The 15,895-nt window shown below is 38.7% G+C and overlaps 2 protein-coding genes across 21 annotated transcripts in view; one reads left to right on the top strand and one right to left on the bottom strand.

The window, feature by feature from the left end:
• Nucleotides 1-15,895, bottom strand: part of LOC127432392 (spartin-like) — a 471,452-nt gene that overhangs the window by 290,199 nt on the left and 165,358 nt on the right. The gene's annotated exons all lie outside the window — the stretch shown is intronic.
• The window catches only part of LOC127432386 (neurobeachin-like), a 169,098-nt gene that overhangs the window by 67,739 nt on the left and 85,464 nt on the right, over nt 1-15,895 (top strand). For all 20 annotated transcript variants that reach the window (XM_051683394.1, XM_051683398.1, XM_051683402.1 and 17 more), the window contains exons 2-6: nt 4,218-4,449; nt 6,859-6,959; nt 9,343-9,438; nt 10,099-10,220; nt 11,878-12,004. In XM_051683394.1, the coding sequence (XP_051539354.1) occupies nt 4,218-4,449; nt 6,859-6,959; nt 9,343-9,438; nt 10,099-10,220; nt 11,878-12,004 (678 nt within the window). The remainder of the gene's footprint in view (nt 1-4,217; nt 4,450-6,858; nt 6,960-9,342; nt 9,439-10,098; nt 10,221-11,877; nt 12,005-15,895) is intronic.

Genomic DNA, 15,895 nt, shown 5'->3' with positions numbered 1-15,895 from the left:
CATTTTTCATTACATTTAACAATTTTATATCAATACTTTTTATGTAACTGCATTCTGTAGCTACCTTATAATTTCGCCAAAATAAGACATCTGAGGCATCAAAATGAATATGTCTACCTTTTGTAGCAATCTTTGGGTAAGAAGCATGCCTGTGATGCCTTACAGTGCTGCCTCTTTAGACAGCTCACTAGGTTTTGGAACAGACCCCAAGTTAGTCATCGCATCAGATATAGCATCAGAGTGCCTAATTAAGGAGTATACCAGTATTTTTTTAATACAATCATTTGAAATGGTCTCATCTTTTCAGAAGGCCCATTCATTCATCTGGAAAAATGAAGATGTCTAAATATTAGTGGAAGGCTTATGAGGAAGTAGAAATTCAATACGAGGAGAATTAATTCTTCCTTTGCAGCTCGGTACCTTAAGGCCTAATTCGCCTAATGGATTCTGTATGGCGGGGATCGATGCTCTTGAACCAGCCCTGCCTTCGCATGAATTTGTCCACTCTGCCACATAGATTAGTTCACTTTCCAGACTTTCTTGCTTTAAATAATGTGCTCACTGCCACATTACACACAAATGTTCCCTCAAAACCCTCACTCCAGCCCCCAATATTAAAAAAATCGATCAATAAATCAGTTGATTTAGCGGCAAGCTAAAACATTGTGACATTCATTGGGCATTGGCATGCGGTTTAGTAGGTTTATCGTATTATCTGTTGAGTAATTTAGTACTTTAGAACACTTGTGATTTGCCTTATTTGCCCACAGTTGTTTTTTAGCTTGGAAAAACCTGTGCAAATCAAATTCTACTCCTTTCATTATTGGGCTAGTGGCTTGTTTCGTTTCGAGATGAATTAGCTTGCTTCCAGAAACAACTGCCTGTCTGGAATGTAATTGATTGTTTGGAGAGGACGAGTGGAGAAAGGGGGCCCTGTGGAGGGATAATTTGTCGGTAACTGCTTTAGTAACAGACAGAGTGTAATCTTTGACAATGAGTTAGCGTGTCCGTATTAGCTAGTTCAAACGTTCTCTGGAGCTGTAAATCTAAGTACAGTACTTGTACATCACTCAAAATTTTAATTCTTTTACTCACCCATGTTGTTTAAAACGTCTGGGTGATGTACATATGCTATCAGGGTTGGTTAACATGACAGTGTCACAAACAGGTTAATGCTAACTTTTACTAGTAGGAGAGAGTTTATGATATTGACTCAGACAGATAAAGTTTGTTCCCACTGAAATAAAATGCAGCCGATGTGGCAAAGAGATTATGAGCTAATGTGCTGAAGGCTGGAATGTTCTGTCTGATCTGTTATGTCACAGCCTCTGCTTTCTGCTGGTGTCCAAAAATTATTATAAATGCCACTGTCAGAGCGCAAGGGCCCAACTCTAGTATTATTAGTATAGTCTTTTTGTGTTCAAGTATTTTGTTTTATCCCATAAGCAGTGTGTGTAGGAGGTAAACAAGTCTGTTCTTATCATAGTCTGTCCTTGTGTGAAGTGTTCTGCTTTTATTCACTTTTGGTTTGTGCTTTGTTTATTTTTATATAGGCTTCTTGTAGGACTGGCTAAGTCCTTTGAGCACTTGGAATTCTAAGTTCACTCATTTTGTACCCGTTTTTGGTTTTGAACTATTTGCTTACGAGCTTAATGTCTTTTTGGGAGTTCAGTGAACTACCCCTCGTCTTTCTGGGTCTCAAAGGCAATTATTGATGAGTAAACATCTTGTAATTAATCTTCTATTCACTAATGGCCTCTGGGAGTGATGAAGCCTAACAAATCAATCAGACTTTCATCCCTGCTGTCCTTCCGAAGGCACTGATATGGATTTTAAATAGTTCATTGGGATGATATTGGGGTAACACTTTCTAATAAACCTTGTTTCACCCTGCACGTCCCAGTTGGAAGGTGGCCAAGCTGTGTTTCGGAACCCTGTTAACTACCTAAAGTAGGTTCCCACCAGCTTTGAAAGATAGTCTAACCAAGTTAGACTAACTTGGTTTCACTTATTACCTGGTTAGGTAATAAAAAAGCCTAACCAGGGACTGGAGCTGCAAATTAGCCTTTGGCTAGAAGCCTGTATGTGGAGCATCAGCTGCTTGAAATTGTAGCAATGTTTCTGCATTGTCCCTGTTAAATAAACTAATAAATAAATAAATAAGTTGACCAGGAGGGTCTACAAGGTCAAGCCTGTCTCCGTCAGCTACTAGTCCAGTTGATCTATCACCTTAGACCAGCTAGAAACCATTTAAAACATTGCAAGTGTGCAATTCTGTTGTCCATACATAACGTGCATTCTTGCATTACTGTGGCAGTAACAAACCTCACAACTCAAGGGGGCGATAGAGCTACCTTCAGATGTCTGTGCTATTAAACTGTTATTGTTAAGGTTAAAAAATTTAGTAGTTGGCCTAAAATAGAAAACTTGACCACAGAAAAAGGCAGCTTACGTTAATGCCTGCTATAGCACCCTCCTGCTGAGAATGTAACATAGCTTATTCAACTGAGCTGGGGTGTGCATTTATTTTGGCACAGGGGCCACATCAGCCTTTAAGAAGAACATTGCAGATAGAAGATTCACATTTCTTGTACAGTTCTTGCATCTTTTAAGCCCAGAAATAATAGTGCACTCATTCTAATGCATGATGCACAATTTGTATATACAGTGTATTTAGTACGTGACTTATGGGACTATTCTGTAATTGCCTGAAGTTTTTCTCTACAAATAATACTTTTCTTTCAGGTGTTAGAAAAACTGAATAAAGGTGGGGTATAATTAATAATAAATAACATTTTACCATCTATTGGCTATACTTCAATGCATTGGTAATTTATTATTCAATTTAACACTCTTTACATCAGGGGTCAGTTTTAATAGTAAAATAATAAAAAAAAAATACAGTATTCGGAAATGATAGATTCTAAAAGCTTCTTTTAATGTTTGACACAAAGCCAAACTTGTTTTATCCTCAAAATATTACCTACCCATTTATGTGCTCGGTGGGTCATGATGTGGGTCTCTTCAATGCTTTGTCCGCAAATGGTTTGGCATCCAATTCAGCACACAACTGAATAAAAGAGGCTGCATGACTATGATAAATGATTTCTGTCAGAGTAATGTTCGCATATAGGTGTGAGGGACATTTTACTAATTTTACACAAATAAAAAAACATATTCCTCATATTCCTGTGCTAAGGTTACCAACGGTCCAATTATAAAACATTCTAAAGCGCTAGAGCGTTCAAAATTTGACTCTGTATTGGAAGAAGTGTGAAAATCAATCGATCTCCCAGCGCCCTCTTGAGGAAGATCTGCAGATCAAGACAGCCATGCTTGGCTTCTCTGCACTCTCTCATCGAAATGTAATTTACAGGGATTTCAGCTTTTATTTTCCAAAGCACCCTCTTATTTACTCAGAGGTTTGCGGTTTGCATGGCCAAGAGCCGGCCAATTTCATGCCTGTTGAACTCCAAGACTGATGCCATTGATTATTGTTTGGTGCAGAGCAGGAACAATTTCTGATTGGTTTGTCCCTTCCTCTGCTCTCCAGTGTGTTGTTTGAGAGGTAGAGTGTAAGTGTGTGTGAGGTCTTTGTGTTCTTTCTACTCCAGCATTAAATGACCCTCTCAAATCGCAATCACAGTTTATAAGGTTGAGAGTACTGCTCTCTATGGAAGCAACCTCAAAAATGCTCCTTTAATAATTCTCTCTTCTTTTTTTTTTTTTTGCCTTTCTCCCCAAATTATCTGCACTTGCATGGTCCTTAATGTATTCACCTTTCACACATTGTCTAATTTAATTTAATTCTTTCTATCCTTCTTACTTTTATTTGTTCTATTCTTCTGATCCACCTTGCCTTTCTTCACGTCATTCACATTTACTCCTACTCTCTTTATACTTGACATCTCTTCTCATTCCTCATTTTCCTCTTCTATTATGCCCTCTTCATCGATCCATCCATCCCCTTGTTTTCTTCCTTTTTATCCTTCTATCCATCCATCCATCCATACCCTTGTTTTCTTTTTATCCATCCTTCCATACATCTATCCATCCCCTTGTTTTCTTCCTTTTTATCCTTCCATCCATCCATCCCCTTGTTTTCTTCCTTTTTATCCTTCAATCCATCCTTCCATCCATCCATCCCATTGTTTTCTTCCTTTTTATCCTTCCATCCATCCATCATATCAACCTACCCTTCTCCCCCGCTTTCTCAGCTGGTGGGTGGAGAGTTTGACCTGGAGATGAACTTCATCATCCAGGATGCAGAAAGCATTGCCTGCATGGTGGAGCTGCTTGAGCACTGTGAAGTCACCTGCCAGGCGGAGATCTGGAGTATGTTCACTGCCATCCTGCGGAAGAGTGTGCGTAATCTACAGACCAGCACAGAGGTGGGGCTCATCCAGCAGGTGCTGCAGAAGATGAGCTCTGTTGATGACATGATTGCAGGTGATTGCACTCAAATGCAGGATACAAACATCACATGATATGGATAGAGCTTGGCTCGGTGATGGCAATAATAACAAATAACAGTATATTTGAAAAAGAAATGTAACATTGGGATATGTAAACATGCTCTTGAGTGAACTTGACCTTCAGCCTTTGATTGCCGATCACAATCTTGATTCCCAACATGTAGAGACTCGTATAAATAAGTCCTGATTCCTGGGACAAAATTTTTTCTTGAATGAAAACTTGCATTCATGTACACTATATGGCCAAAAGTATTTTTTTTTTAAAATGTGTCAAATTACGTAAGTTAAATGGGTTTTGAATGCAGTTTCACATTGACTTTAAGCTATTAAGAACTGGTGCAGTCACAATGGAAAAAAACACGTGTCTACTGCGTACACTCTTTTTGTACGCTTCAGCTACATTAATTCATTTCAATGAAACTAATTCACAGAAGAGAAAAGAAGCAGTAATTTTGGTTGTTCACATGCTCATCCATATGTTCCAGTCCTCTATGATTTGGCTCTGTTACATTAGAAAAATAGGATTCACTGTCTCGTTGAACCCCTCATTTTGCATTCTGTGTCCAATATTTCTGTGTAATTACGATCAGTGGACCATGGCCGTCGTTTATTGCTGGGGTAATGTGTAAAATTGGCTCTGTGAGCACATTTGGGAGAAAGCCTCTCTCTTACCGTTCTTTAGACAGATCCGCATGTTAGAAAATGCCACTGCTAATCGTTCTATTTGTCCTCATATTGTTAAAGCGTCTGTCCATTTTTGACCAGATTTGTGGCCTTTGAGTGAATCGTGTGCAACAGGGTTATTTTGACAATCAAATTATGCTGATATTACATTACTACAAATATCACTATTAAGAGATTGATATTTTTCTGCTGCATTTGAAAGCTCTTCTACATTCAAAATGCAGATGCATCACCCGCATCACAAATGACATCATGTTTGACACCAAGCCATTACGGCCAATATGTGAATGAAGAGAGCTGTTTCTACACCATTAAGGTCCACAATCTGGTGGCTAATGCCCAGGAGCCTTCGGAGAACATGCTGTCAATCAGGGCTACGGGTGTAAAAAATCATACAAAATTTTACTTAAAGGGATAGTTCACCAAAAATAAAAGTTCTGTTATTATTCTCCTACTGTATGATGTTCCAAACCCATATGACGCTCTTTCTTCTGTGGAACACATAGGCAATGATGTTTAGAAAAAATACTGAAAGAATAAATGTTTCCACATGTAATTGAAGTAATTAAAAATGGAAACACAAGTATTTGAATTTAAAAATTAAGTGTTTTTTCTTTTTTTTTTTTTCTTATAATAATTAACTGATAAACAGTGTGGAGACACTGGAGATTTTCTCATTCAAGTAGCTTTGCACAAACCTTTAAAGACGCCTAATTAATTTGATCAATGTCCTTTGTAAGACTTTAGGACACACCAGATGTTAAACTGAAACCAATATCTTTAAACCTGTTATTTGAAATTGTGAACCTTTAATTTCAGCAGAAGCTGATTTTATAGTTGTATATTATTTGAATAATATAGTGTAGTTTACAGACTGATCACACAGACCATGTTCGCACTCATATCAAGGTTGTTTTCATTGATTAGCCTATAACTTATTATAATCATTGAACTTATATAACTTAATTAAAACATATTGTTTTGGGTCAAAGACTCATGGTAGCTGAAGAGGTGCTTATTCTCAAGGAATGACTATAGTTGTGGTCAATTTGTAAATGTTCTATTTAAATAGATTTCATTGTGCTTATTTTTCATTGTTTTAAATAAAAGTACAATTATATGTGAAGTATGAAATTCTAAATGAAGGTCTAAGAGAAATTGTAAGAAGTACAAAGTATGATTTTTATTATGGGTACATGAAGTACTGCACATCATTCAAGTAGCGCTCCTCATGCCAGCACATGGGAGACTTGACTAGCAACTGATTTCAATACAGGCGACGCAGTTAAACTGTTACTTATATTTATCGATTCTTTTCAGTAGTGAATGAATTCTAAGTATATTTATAATCAAAATTTCTCTCGCTGCTTCCGCCATCTTGGGTTTATTTTTCCATCAACTCATCACGGTGCATTCTGGGATCGCCTACCCAGGGAAGGATACATACGACGCTACGTTAGAATTTGGCCAAAACGAGATATCCTGGGGGGCAGCATGATTAAGATACCTTCCTTTTGGAACAGCCTTCGCATCGGGAGCGTGCCTATGATGTATTAAAATGCTGCCTCTGGAGGGCGCTCACTAGGTTTTGGAACAGACCCATAATTTGGCTTTCTGCCACAAGTGACCACATTTTCATGTTTCAGGAGTTCTGAAGACCAATAATGCTGAGTCATTCTCTTCTCTCTCTCTCTCTTAGATCTCTTAGTCGACATGCTGGGGGTTTTGGCCAGCTACAGTATCACAGTGAAGGAACTGAAGTTGTTGTTCAGCATGCTGAGGGGGGAAGGCGGTGTGTGGGTGAGTTTTCTCGCACCAAACACACTGAGGCCTGCAGTCATTGGCCAGCTCTCTCTAGAGACCTCTGACAGGCCCAGCCAACGATCTCCTATCCGTTGGCTCTCTCAATGGACAGATCTGTATGGGGTTGCCCTTGTATTGACTTAAACTGTGCTGTTGTAGTTAAGGCTGATGGACAGAATATTGATTGGCTTAATTTGGGGTTCCTTTGATGAGGTCTTAGATTATGATTTCTTTGGATTTTTTGTAGACTCATTTCATGAAATACGTCTCATACAGTGGGTACAAAATTCTGAGACCACATTGAAAATCTGGGATTCAAAATCTAATTTAAACCTGGAAATTAAGTTTTAAAACAGATATTCGTTCTGATATGCAATCAATACAAAATACTTAAGAAATTTTAAATTTCCAGGTCATAAATCAAATAAGCAAATTTGTCACATTGACCATTTTAGCTCCTTTGTATGAAAGGTCAGATTCCTTTTCTTCCACTGAAGCACACAAGATGATTTTTTAAACATTCATCATCATTTAAATCATGCTAGGATAACATGGATCATAAGGTTTTGCGCAAACTTGTGGAGTGTGTGCTTCCATTAAAGGGGTCATGACATGTTCTTTTTTTATCATTTAATTATCTTCCCTGAGGTCCACTTATAATGTTTTAGTTTTTTTGCACCAAAACAGTCTTAATTTAATTCAAAGCTTGGCTTCAAAGCTCGGTTTCAAGCTCTTGGCCCTTTAAGACTTCAGTGTAAATGCCCACTGTTATGATCAGCCATTCCAATACAGTCGTATTTGAAACGCAATCTGAAGAAAATGAAAAAACTCCACACAGCATTATAAAAATACATTTCAGGGTTAACACATAACGAACACTCTGAATATATTAAAAAGTTAACTCAAGCAGCACCTTAAACTATCAAACAGTCATGACATGAAATATTCACGAATGAAATTTGTTTACTTAAGTTTTTTGCGGTCCAATAGTGTTTTAACTGCCCCATCTTTCAATAACAGTTCCTTTACAAAGCTTGAATCATATTGTGACTGCTTCACAAGCAATCCACTCTGATCTTTTTTTTTTTATCCCCTTTTCTCCCAATTTGGAATGCCCAATTCCCACTACTTAGTAGGTCCTCGTGGTGGCGCGGTTACTCACCTCAATCCGGGTGGCGGAGGACAAGTCTCAGTTGCATCCGCTTCTGAGACAGTCAATCCGTGCATCTTATCACGTGGCTCGTGCATGACACCGCGGAGACTCTGCATGTGGAGGCTCATGCTGTTCTCCGCGATCCACGCACAAATTACCACGTGCCCCATTGAGAGCAAGAAACTCTAATCGCAACCACAAGGAAGTTACCCCATGTGACTCTACCCTCCCTAGCAACCGGGCCAATTTGGTTGTTGAGGAGACCTGGCTGGAGTCACTCAGCACACCCTGGATTCGAACTCGCGACTCCAGGGGTGGTAGTCAGTGTGAATACCCGCCAATCCACTCTGATCTGAGCCAAAAACATACAATCCAGGCTGAAATGTTCTGAATACACAAACATAATACAAACCACGGTGATGTTGGGTGCTTCAGCTGGCTTCAACAGGCCAAAACAGAGACGCTGGTCTTCACAGGAGCGACATCTCACATCTTCCGTGTTTGTTTACACACACAACTGAATGCATTTCTCCCAGTCAGTGGCCACAGCAGAATGAGACGCGTTTTTAGTTGCGCTTGTACTTCTCTTAAAACGTGGCACACATTGCCGGAAATGCATCAGAAAGATCAAAGACGTCCATATAGTGCATGTGTACAAAAAACTAACAATTAAAATTAGCACACATGGGTGCAAAAACGGTCCAGGACGTCTTCAAAGCAGCACAACAGCAAGACAGCAAACAGCAAGATGAAACACAATGGAGGTCTCCTTTTTAGAGTAATAACTTGACATGGCGTCTTTTAAAAGCTCTTTTTGTATTAAGGAGGACGTTTTCAGTTCTGAAACTTACAGTATGTTTTTATAGTAAAATTACCTCTTATATGTCAAAAGATCATGGAAAATTTGATTCCTCATGTCACGACCCCTTTAAAGGAATAGGTGGACGTACCAAAAACAAAGAAATATTTAGAAATCCACGTTAATTTTTCAATTAAACTTTTCCCTCAAATTAAGTTAAATATACAAAATATAAGCTTTTTAACTAGCAAACTCAGACTTTAATGCCACTGTATTTTAATTGATGGTCTTTTGTTCTCATTTTTGCTCTGTTCCCTGTGTATTTTCTCATTATAATAAAAACATTTTTTATCCCACTCTCTCTTTCTCTAATTACAATGTCCTCTCTTAATTGTTCCCTCTCTCATCTATGTCTCCTTTGCCCATAGCCAAGACATGCCATTAAGCTCCTATCAGTGCTGAATCAGATGCCTCAGCGGCATGGCCCTGACACCTTCTTCAACTTCCCAGGACGCAGTGCGGCGGTGAGGCTCCTCCTCCACCCCTTTCTGTTTACAATAAAGCCTTCGCTGAACAATTCAAGACATTATACATATTAGCATTTACTAGTGATAGTATCTCTTACCAATCAATCTGTGCAAATTAGAATTTAATTAGAAGTGCATTGCTGTGAACATGTGTTTTCTTTGTTTTTACTAACTGAGGGATGGGTTATAAATATTTTCAGTGGTAATCAACAGCATGCCACAGATTCTGCCACATCCACACTAATCCATTTAACTTTGAAACCTCCATTTTCAGATTCTTATCTTCACTATTTTCCAAAGTATGCAGTTATGTAGAGCGTTTTCGAAAGTCTTAATTTTTCAGTGGTGGAAAATGCCATTCTACTGTGGATGAGAGGCGTAAACGTAGTGAAATCAATGCGTTTTCAAATGAAAACGTATTAGTGTGGACGTGGCTTCTGTCGCAAGAACTTACTTTAATTTAACCCTGTATATCCCTTTAAAGAGGTCTAATTTGAATAGACCAATATATAAAACAGTCAGCCGAATATATATATATATATATATATATATATATATATATATATATATATATATATATATATATATCAGCTGGTTCTGCTAATATTGTTTTTATTTTTCTATGGCTGTTAATTCCTTGTTTTTTGTCCACTGCAGGCCATTGCTTTGCCGCCCATTGCTAAGTGGCCTTACCAGAATGGATTCACTCTAAACACTTGGTTCCGAATGGACCCACTCAATAATATCAATGTAGACAAGGATAAACCATACTTATACTGGTAAGTATAACATGTTCTTTACATGCAGTAAGAACAGAGCACATACAGTATTATGGCTTAATGCTGATTTAGCAGCAGCTATCAGCTCTGTTCGATTATATCCTCAGTCATTAAAATGTACAATCCAGGACTGATCTCGGAGCAGAAGCTCTGAGTGACCCAGACCAACACCTGTGAGCCTAGAGTTTCTCAGCATGGGTGAAAAAAAGGAGATCTGTGCATATGAAATATTATATGATGATTTCTGTGTGAAAGTCTACTTAAAAGTCTGTTCCAAAGTCTGCCAGCTGCCTAGTCAATTGATAATACACAAATTATGTTTTCAAATATATAAATATATTTTTGTCAATTTTGAGTAAATATGTTGGTAAAAAATTAAAATTTATTGTTTTCTCAATTAGTTTCTCCAATGCTATATTTAAATAGCATTAATATGTAAACATATGTTTCAGCCATCAGCCACCACTATGTCTACTTATCGGCATCAGCCATTGAAGAATTTATATCGGTGGACCACTATTCTTATTACTATAAAGACTTAAAAACAGGCTCTGTATAGGTGATGTTAAATGTTAAGCATTAGTCTATTATAATTCATCAATTCCATCTGTTTCCACTGATTTTTATTGCATGTTTTCTGTTCTGTCCCTCTTCTGAACATTACTATGGAGCCGTTCACAACAAACGCGTTTTTGTGTCTGTCCACACAGTTTTTCAATCGTTATTCTATGTAAACATGCACTAGATGGACGTCTTTGACTGTCTCAGGCAGTTCAACTGTTAAAAACATATTTCTAGGCACCTGCGTTCTGATATATTTGTTGCACTGTGTCTAGCTTTTTGAACACAAGAACGTGCTCCATTTGAATGACCCGTAACAGTGCTAAAGACATAATGTGGATTTTAAATGGGTCCACAGGATCACCCTGGCTTTACACCTCCAGGGGGCCTTTTTAAATGTTTGTAACTGCGAATAATGAATGTCCTGCATGTTGCAATTGAAGCTGCTGCACAGTATGGAGGGAGGAGACATGAGGTTGGTACAGATTACCACTTCAGAAGTCTGAGGGCCACTGACCGCATTTAAATCAGCATCTAATCCTGTTTCCTGTTTATCTGTTACCGTGGCGAGCTCATTGTAGCATTATGTAGCCGTGTAGGTACAGAGTGAGAGAAACAGCACCTCTTTGAAGTCTCAACTGATAGCCAGTCACCTTATCGACAGCTGCCAGCACTCCTACCAATCACTTCTGCCAGGGACTCAGACAGCCATGTTTGTTTTCCCGCCAATAATTAAGCCTGACATCCTCCTTCCATATTTTCATTGAGAGTTTCACATCTATTACATTTAAAATTCAATTTGTGTGGAAAACATGTTGATACCAGATTGTTTTATGGTGTGGCTTGAATAACAAAGTATGTTTGGTGCAGGGAATGCACTTTGGGTTCATTTTTGCTTATTCATCTTGAAGTAAACAAGTGAGTCCACAAAGGAAATTGAAAAGATATCTCATCTTGCCTGTGGAATGGGCAAGTTTATAGGATTTTTTTGTCTTTTATTTAGCTAAAGGCAGTTTATTGTGTTAATTGTTTTTGAGCCATTGTGTTCTCTAATGTATATGTATTTACAAAAACTTCTCTTTTCTCCATCCCCTAGTTTTCGAACCAGCAAAGGGATTGGCTACTCAGCGCACTTTGTGGGTAACTGTTTAATCGTGACATCACTGAAGTCAAAGGGCAAAGGCTTTCAACACTGTGTGAAATACGACTTCCAACCCAGGAAGGTAAGTTTTGTCTAAATCTGTAGCAGAACTAGACACATGAATAAACAGTATTTTTCCTTTAACAGTGGTATTAGCACTATTACTATTGCTCATACTTGGGGCCTGGGTAGCTCAGTGGTAAAAGATGCTGGCTACCACCCCTGGAGTTCGCTAGTTCGAAACCCAGGGCGTGCTGAGTGACTCCAGCCAGGTCACCTAAGCAACCAAATTGGCCCGGTTGCTAGGGAGGGTAGAGTCACATGGGGTAACCTCCTCGTGGTCGCTATAATGTGGTTCATTCTCGGTGGGGCGCGTGGTGAGTTGAGCGCGGATGCCACGGTGGATGGCGTGAAGCCTCCACACGCGCTATGTCTCCGTGGCAACGCGCTCAATAAGCCAAGTGATAAGATGCGTGGGTTGATGGTCTCAGACGTGGAGGCAACTGGGATTCATCCTCCGCCACCCGGATTGAGGCGAATCACTACGCGACCACGAGGACTTAAAAAGCGCACTGGGTATTGGGCATTCCAAATTGGGTGAAAAAAATAAAAAATAAAAAAAATAAATAAACTATTGCTCATATTTGGGGTAAGGGATTTGAACAAACCTCTAACCCTTAGTATTAAACTTGTCCTGCAAAATTTGTGCTATTACTTTTCTAAGTAACCAGACTAAGTGTATTTTCACCTAATGGACTATAGAACCAAGAAACCCTATAGACTTCCATTGAAGGATACAAGCTATATCTTGGGACCAAAATAACATAAACTGCTTTTCCACCATCAGGCCGAATGGTTCTTTGCACAGTGAGTAATGGTTCCAGTAGCATTTCCATTTGAGCATAGTTTGGTACTGTGCGAATATGAACCATTTTGGTGGGATGGTTTTAGTGAAGCGATCACAATTGGTCGCTTGCCCAGTCAGTCCATTCTAATTCTGATTTCGCAGTATCAAAGTGGAAAAAGTAACCGTAACTGTGGCAATGAGCCCTGGATCAGCACGGAACAGCACGGTTTCGCAGCAGGAACCAATTGGCCTTATGGTGGAAAAGTGGCTATAGGGTGAGCTCTATTGACTACAACCTTCAACAGCCTAGCAACTACCTCGAACACCATAGCAACCTCATAGCAACGCACTAAAAACCACTCAGGACTCTTAGACACGGGCAAGCACCAGTCACATTTTCTTCAGAATATGAAAAAATATATTTGGATAATTTTTCTTCCAAACCTAGATAATTTTTCTTGGCCATTACCATTCAGTTAAATAATTGCAAATTGAGTATCTCAGAATCGATAACCTTAATAATTCCTAAACACATTGAATCTTTTGTACTGTATATGGATTTGTGTGCTCCCAATAAAGAAAATGATCATCTTATTGCTATTAATCCAAGTAAACATGGGGAAAACCAATTTATTTAGCTAATTTTTGTCACTTCTCTAAGGATAAAGGTAAATCTAAATCTTCACATGTCCTCTAGGAGGCAGCAGCTGTTTAAAACCACACCTCTCCCCTCTCTCTGTGCAAATCTATTGACTTAGCTTTTGTATATGTGGACACAAGGAACAGATGGAATTCCTGAGGGATTTTCAATAATATTCCCTGTTAGAACTCAGGGTCTCTCTCTCTCTTTCTCTTTCTGTTTTTCCACACTCTGAGTGGTCTGATACACCAACATCTGGTTTGATTACTTCTCTCCTTATATTTTTCCCGGTTGGCCGACTTCAGCTCAATCACATGCATTGTTAAATGACAAATTAAAATCGGTTGGCCAGGGATGTTCGAGTAAGATACCTCATTCTGTCTGCTCTCCGAAGAGGGAGACAAGGGAGGGTTGTGTGCCAATTAGAATGCAAGCTATTCCCCTTTTGCCCAGACATACTCACGCGCACACACACACACACACACCACAGCAATGTGTACTCAGCCTAACAATGAACTTCACATCTCACCCAATTAGTCAGCACTTTGTTCTGCTGTTGAAAAAGTGTGTGGTGGGACAAAAGGGCTGGAATTTAATCAACCACATTGTTAGTGACTCTTAGATTTATACTAAACTTCCTTAGATATCAGAGAAGGAAAGAAAAGAGAGCGAAAAAACAAGAGAACAAAGGAAGGGGGAAACAGAAAGAAATGTAATTGAATTGAACTGAGCTAAAGAGTTCTGCCCAGAACTTAAAACGTTTAATTGTTGGGGGCTTGTTACTGGACAATGGAGACCAACAGCTCAGCTCAAAGATGGAAAGAAGAGTTCCTGTAGCTCAATTGGTAGGGCATGGCACTGTAATTGCCAATGTCATGGACTCGATTCCCAGGTAACACACTTACTGATAAAATGTATACCTTGAATGCATTGTAAGTTGCTTTGGATAAAAGTGTCCACCAAATGAATAAATGTGCATGTAAAATGAAAGAAAAGTGCAGAAATGGAGGACAGCAGTGCAACTGAGAACTAGAGCATTTCAAATGCTATCTAGAGGGTAATCCAAAGCCCTGTCTAGATGAAGATGGCCCTCTCTTGCATTTATGCAAAATCTTAACCGGCATTAAGAGCCCTGAAATCTCGGTTACGGGATGGCATTTTGGCCTCGAAGACTTGAAGACTGATCCCTCTTTTTTTCCTTGTCAGCCTAGCTCATATTGTGTTGCGTGTTAATAAGATGCTAGGAAGGCAGGGTGGCGGTTTCACCAGATTTTAAAAATTAAGTCTTTTAGGAAGTTTGCGCCATTTAAATCTCTGATTTTTAGCAAAACCAGTTTATTACTGGGCACTTAGAATTTTAGAGGTCATCAATTTAGACTCTAACCTCCAAAAGTTTATTTAACGGCATTTGTGCAAATTACACATATCTGGTTAATGACTTTTCTTGACACAGATCGACGATTATCTGTGCTGTCGTATTCCTCACTGGTGCGCTTTCAAACGTCAGGTCTCTGATCTTTAATTCATTTGCCAACGGCTTTAAGCATCGCAGTCATCAAACAGAATGACTCCGTTTCAGTTAATTTAGCTCTCGGTTTTGAAGCATGTAATGAGATATTGTTTTATGGGCTTGATCTTAAAATTGTGGATTTTCTATTTAGGGTCATCTCCGCTGAATATTCTCGGTCAGAACCTTAAAGTGAAAGTTCACCCGAAATGAAAATTCTGTCAGCATTTACCCTCATGTTTTTCTAATCTCCTTTGATTTTCTTTCATCCATTTAACACAGAAGGGTTAGGCTGAATGACTCAGTCATCATTCACTTTTGATTGAATGGAAAAAAAGATGCTGCAAAAAGTGAATGGTGACTGAGGTAAACTTTCCGCTCATTTTCTGCACTTTGTAATATTTTTGTCCAGTTAAAAGTGCTGTAAGCGATTTTTTTTTTTTTTTTTTTTTTTTAATTATTATTTATTTATTTTATTTTTATGAAAAAGTATGCAAAAAATATTCCTACTCCCTTAAAGATATTAATGAAGTAAGTGTCCTGAGATATCTCACCGGTCTCTGTGACAGCTGTAGACTTTGTAAACGGCAAACAAAAATGTGTCTGCAGACTGCGGTCATTGACTTTTTTCACCTGTCAATCATTTTGCTCGTTCTCATTTGAAGCGAATCATTGAGGCTATGATTCATAATTTTTGTCAGTTGAGAGCCTTATTGTGCCACTGTTGAATTTGACAGCCATAGGAACAAACAATGCTGGTCTTTTGCTAGGTTTTGGTCTCAAAATGATCTTTGGAGGGTAGGGTTTGGAATGAAGGGGTGTGGCGAATTCAGCAGCTCAGTCATGTGAAAGCTTCAGAACTCTAAAATCCCTTACAGCACCTTTAAAATGATAATCAAGGTATTTTTTTTTTTTCACCCTTTCTCTGAACTTAAACCTAATCCTTCTCCAAACTCTACCCTAAACCCCTAACCCAAAA

The sequence above is a fragment of the Myxocyprinus asiaticus genome, chromosome 42 (assembly GCF_019703515.2).
Source record: "Myxocyprinus asiaticus isolate MX2 ecotype Aquarium Trade chromosome 42, UBuf_Myxa_2, whole genome shotgun sequence".
Lineage (NCBI taxonomy): Eukaryota > Metazoa > Chordata > Actinopteri > Cypriniformes > Catostomidae > Myxocyprinus > Myxocyprinus asiaticus.
This window is presented reverse-complemented; position numbering and strand designations above follow the sequence as displayed.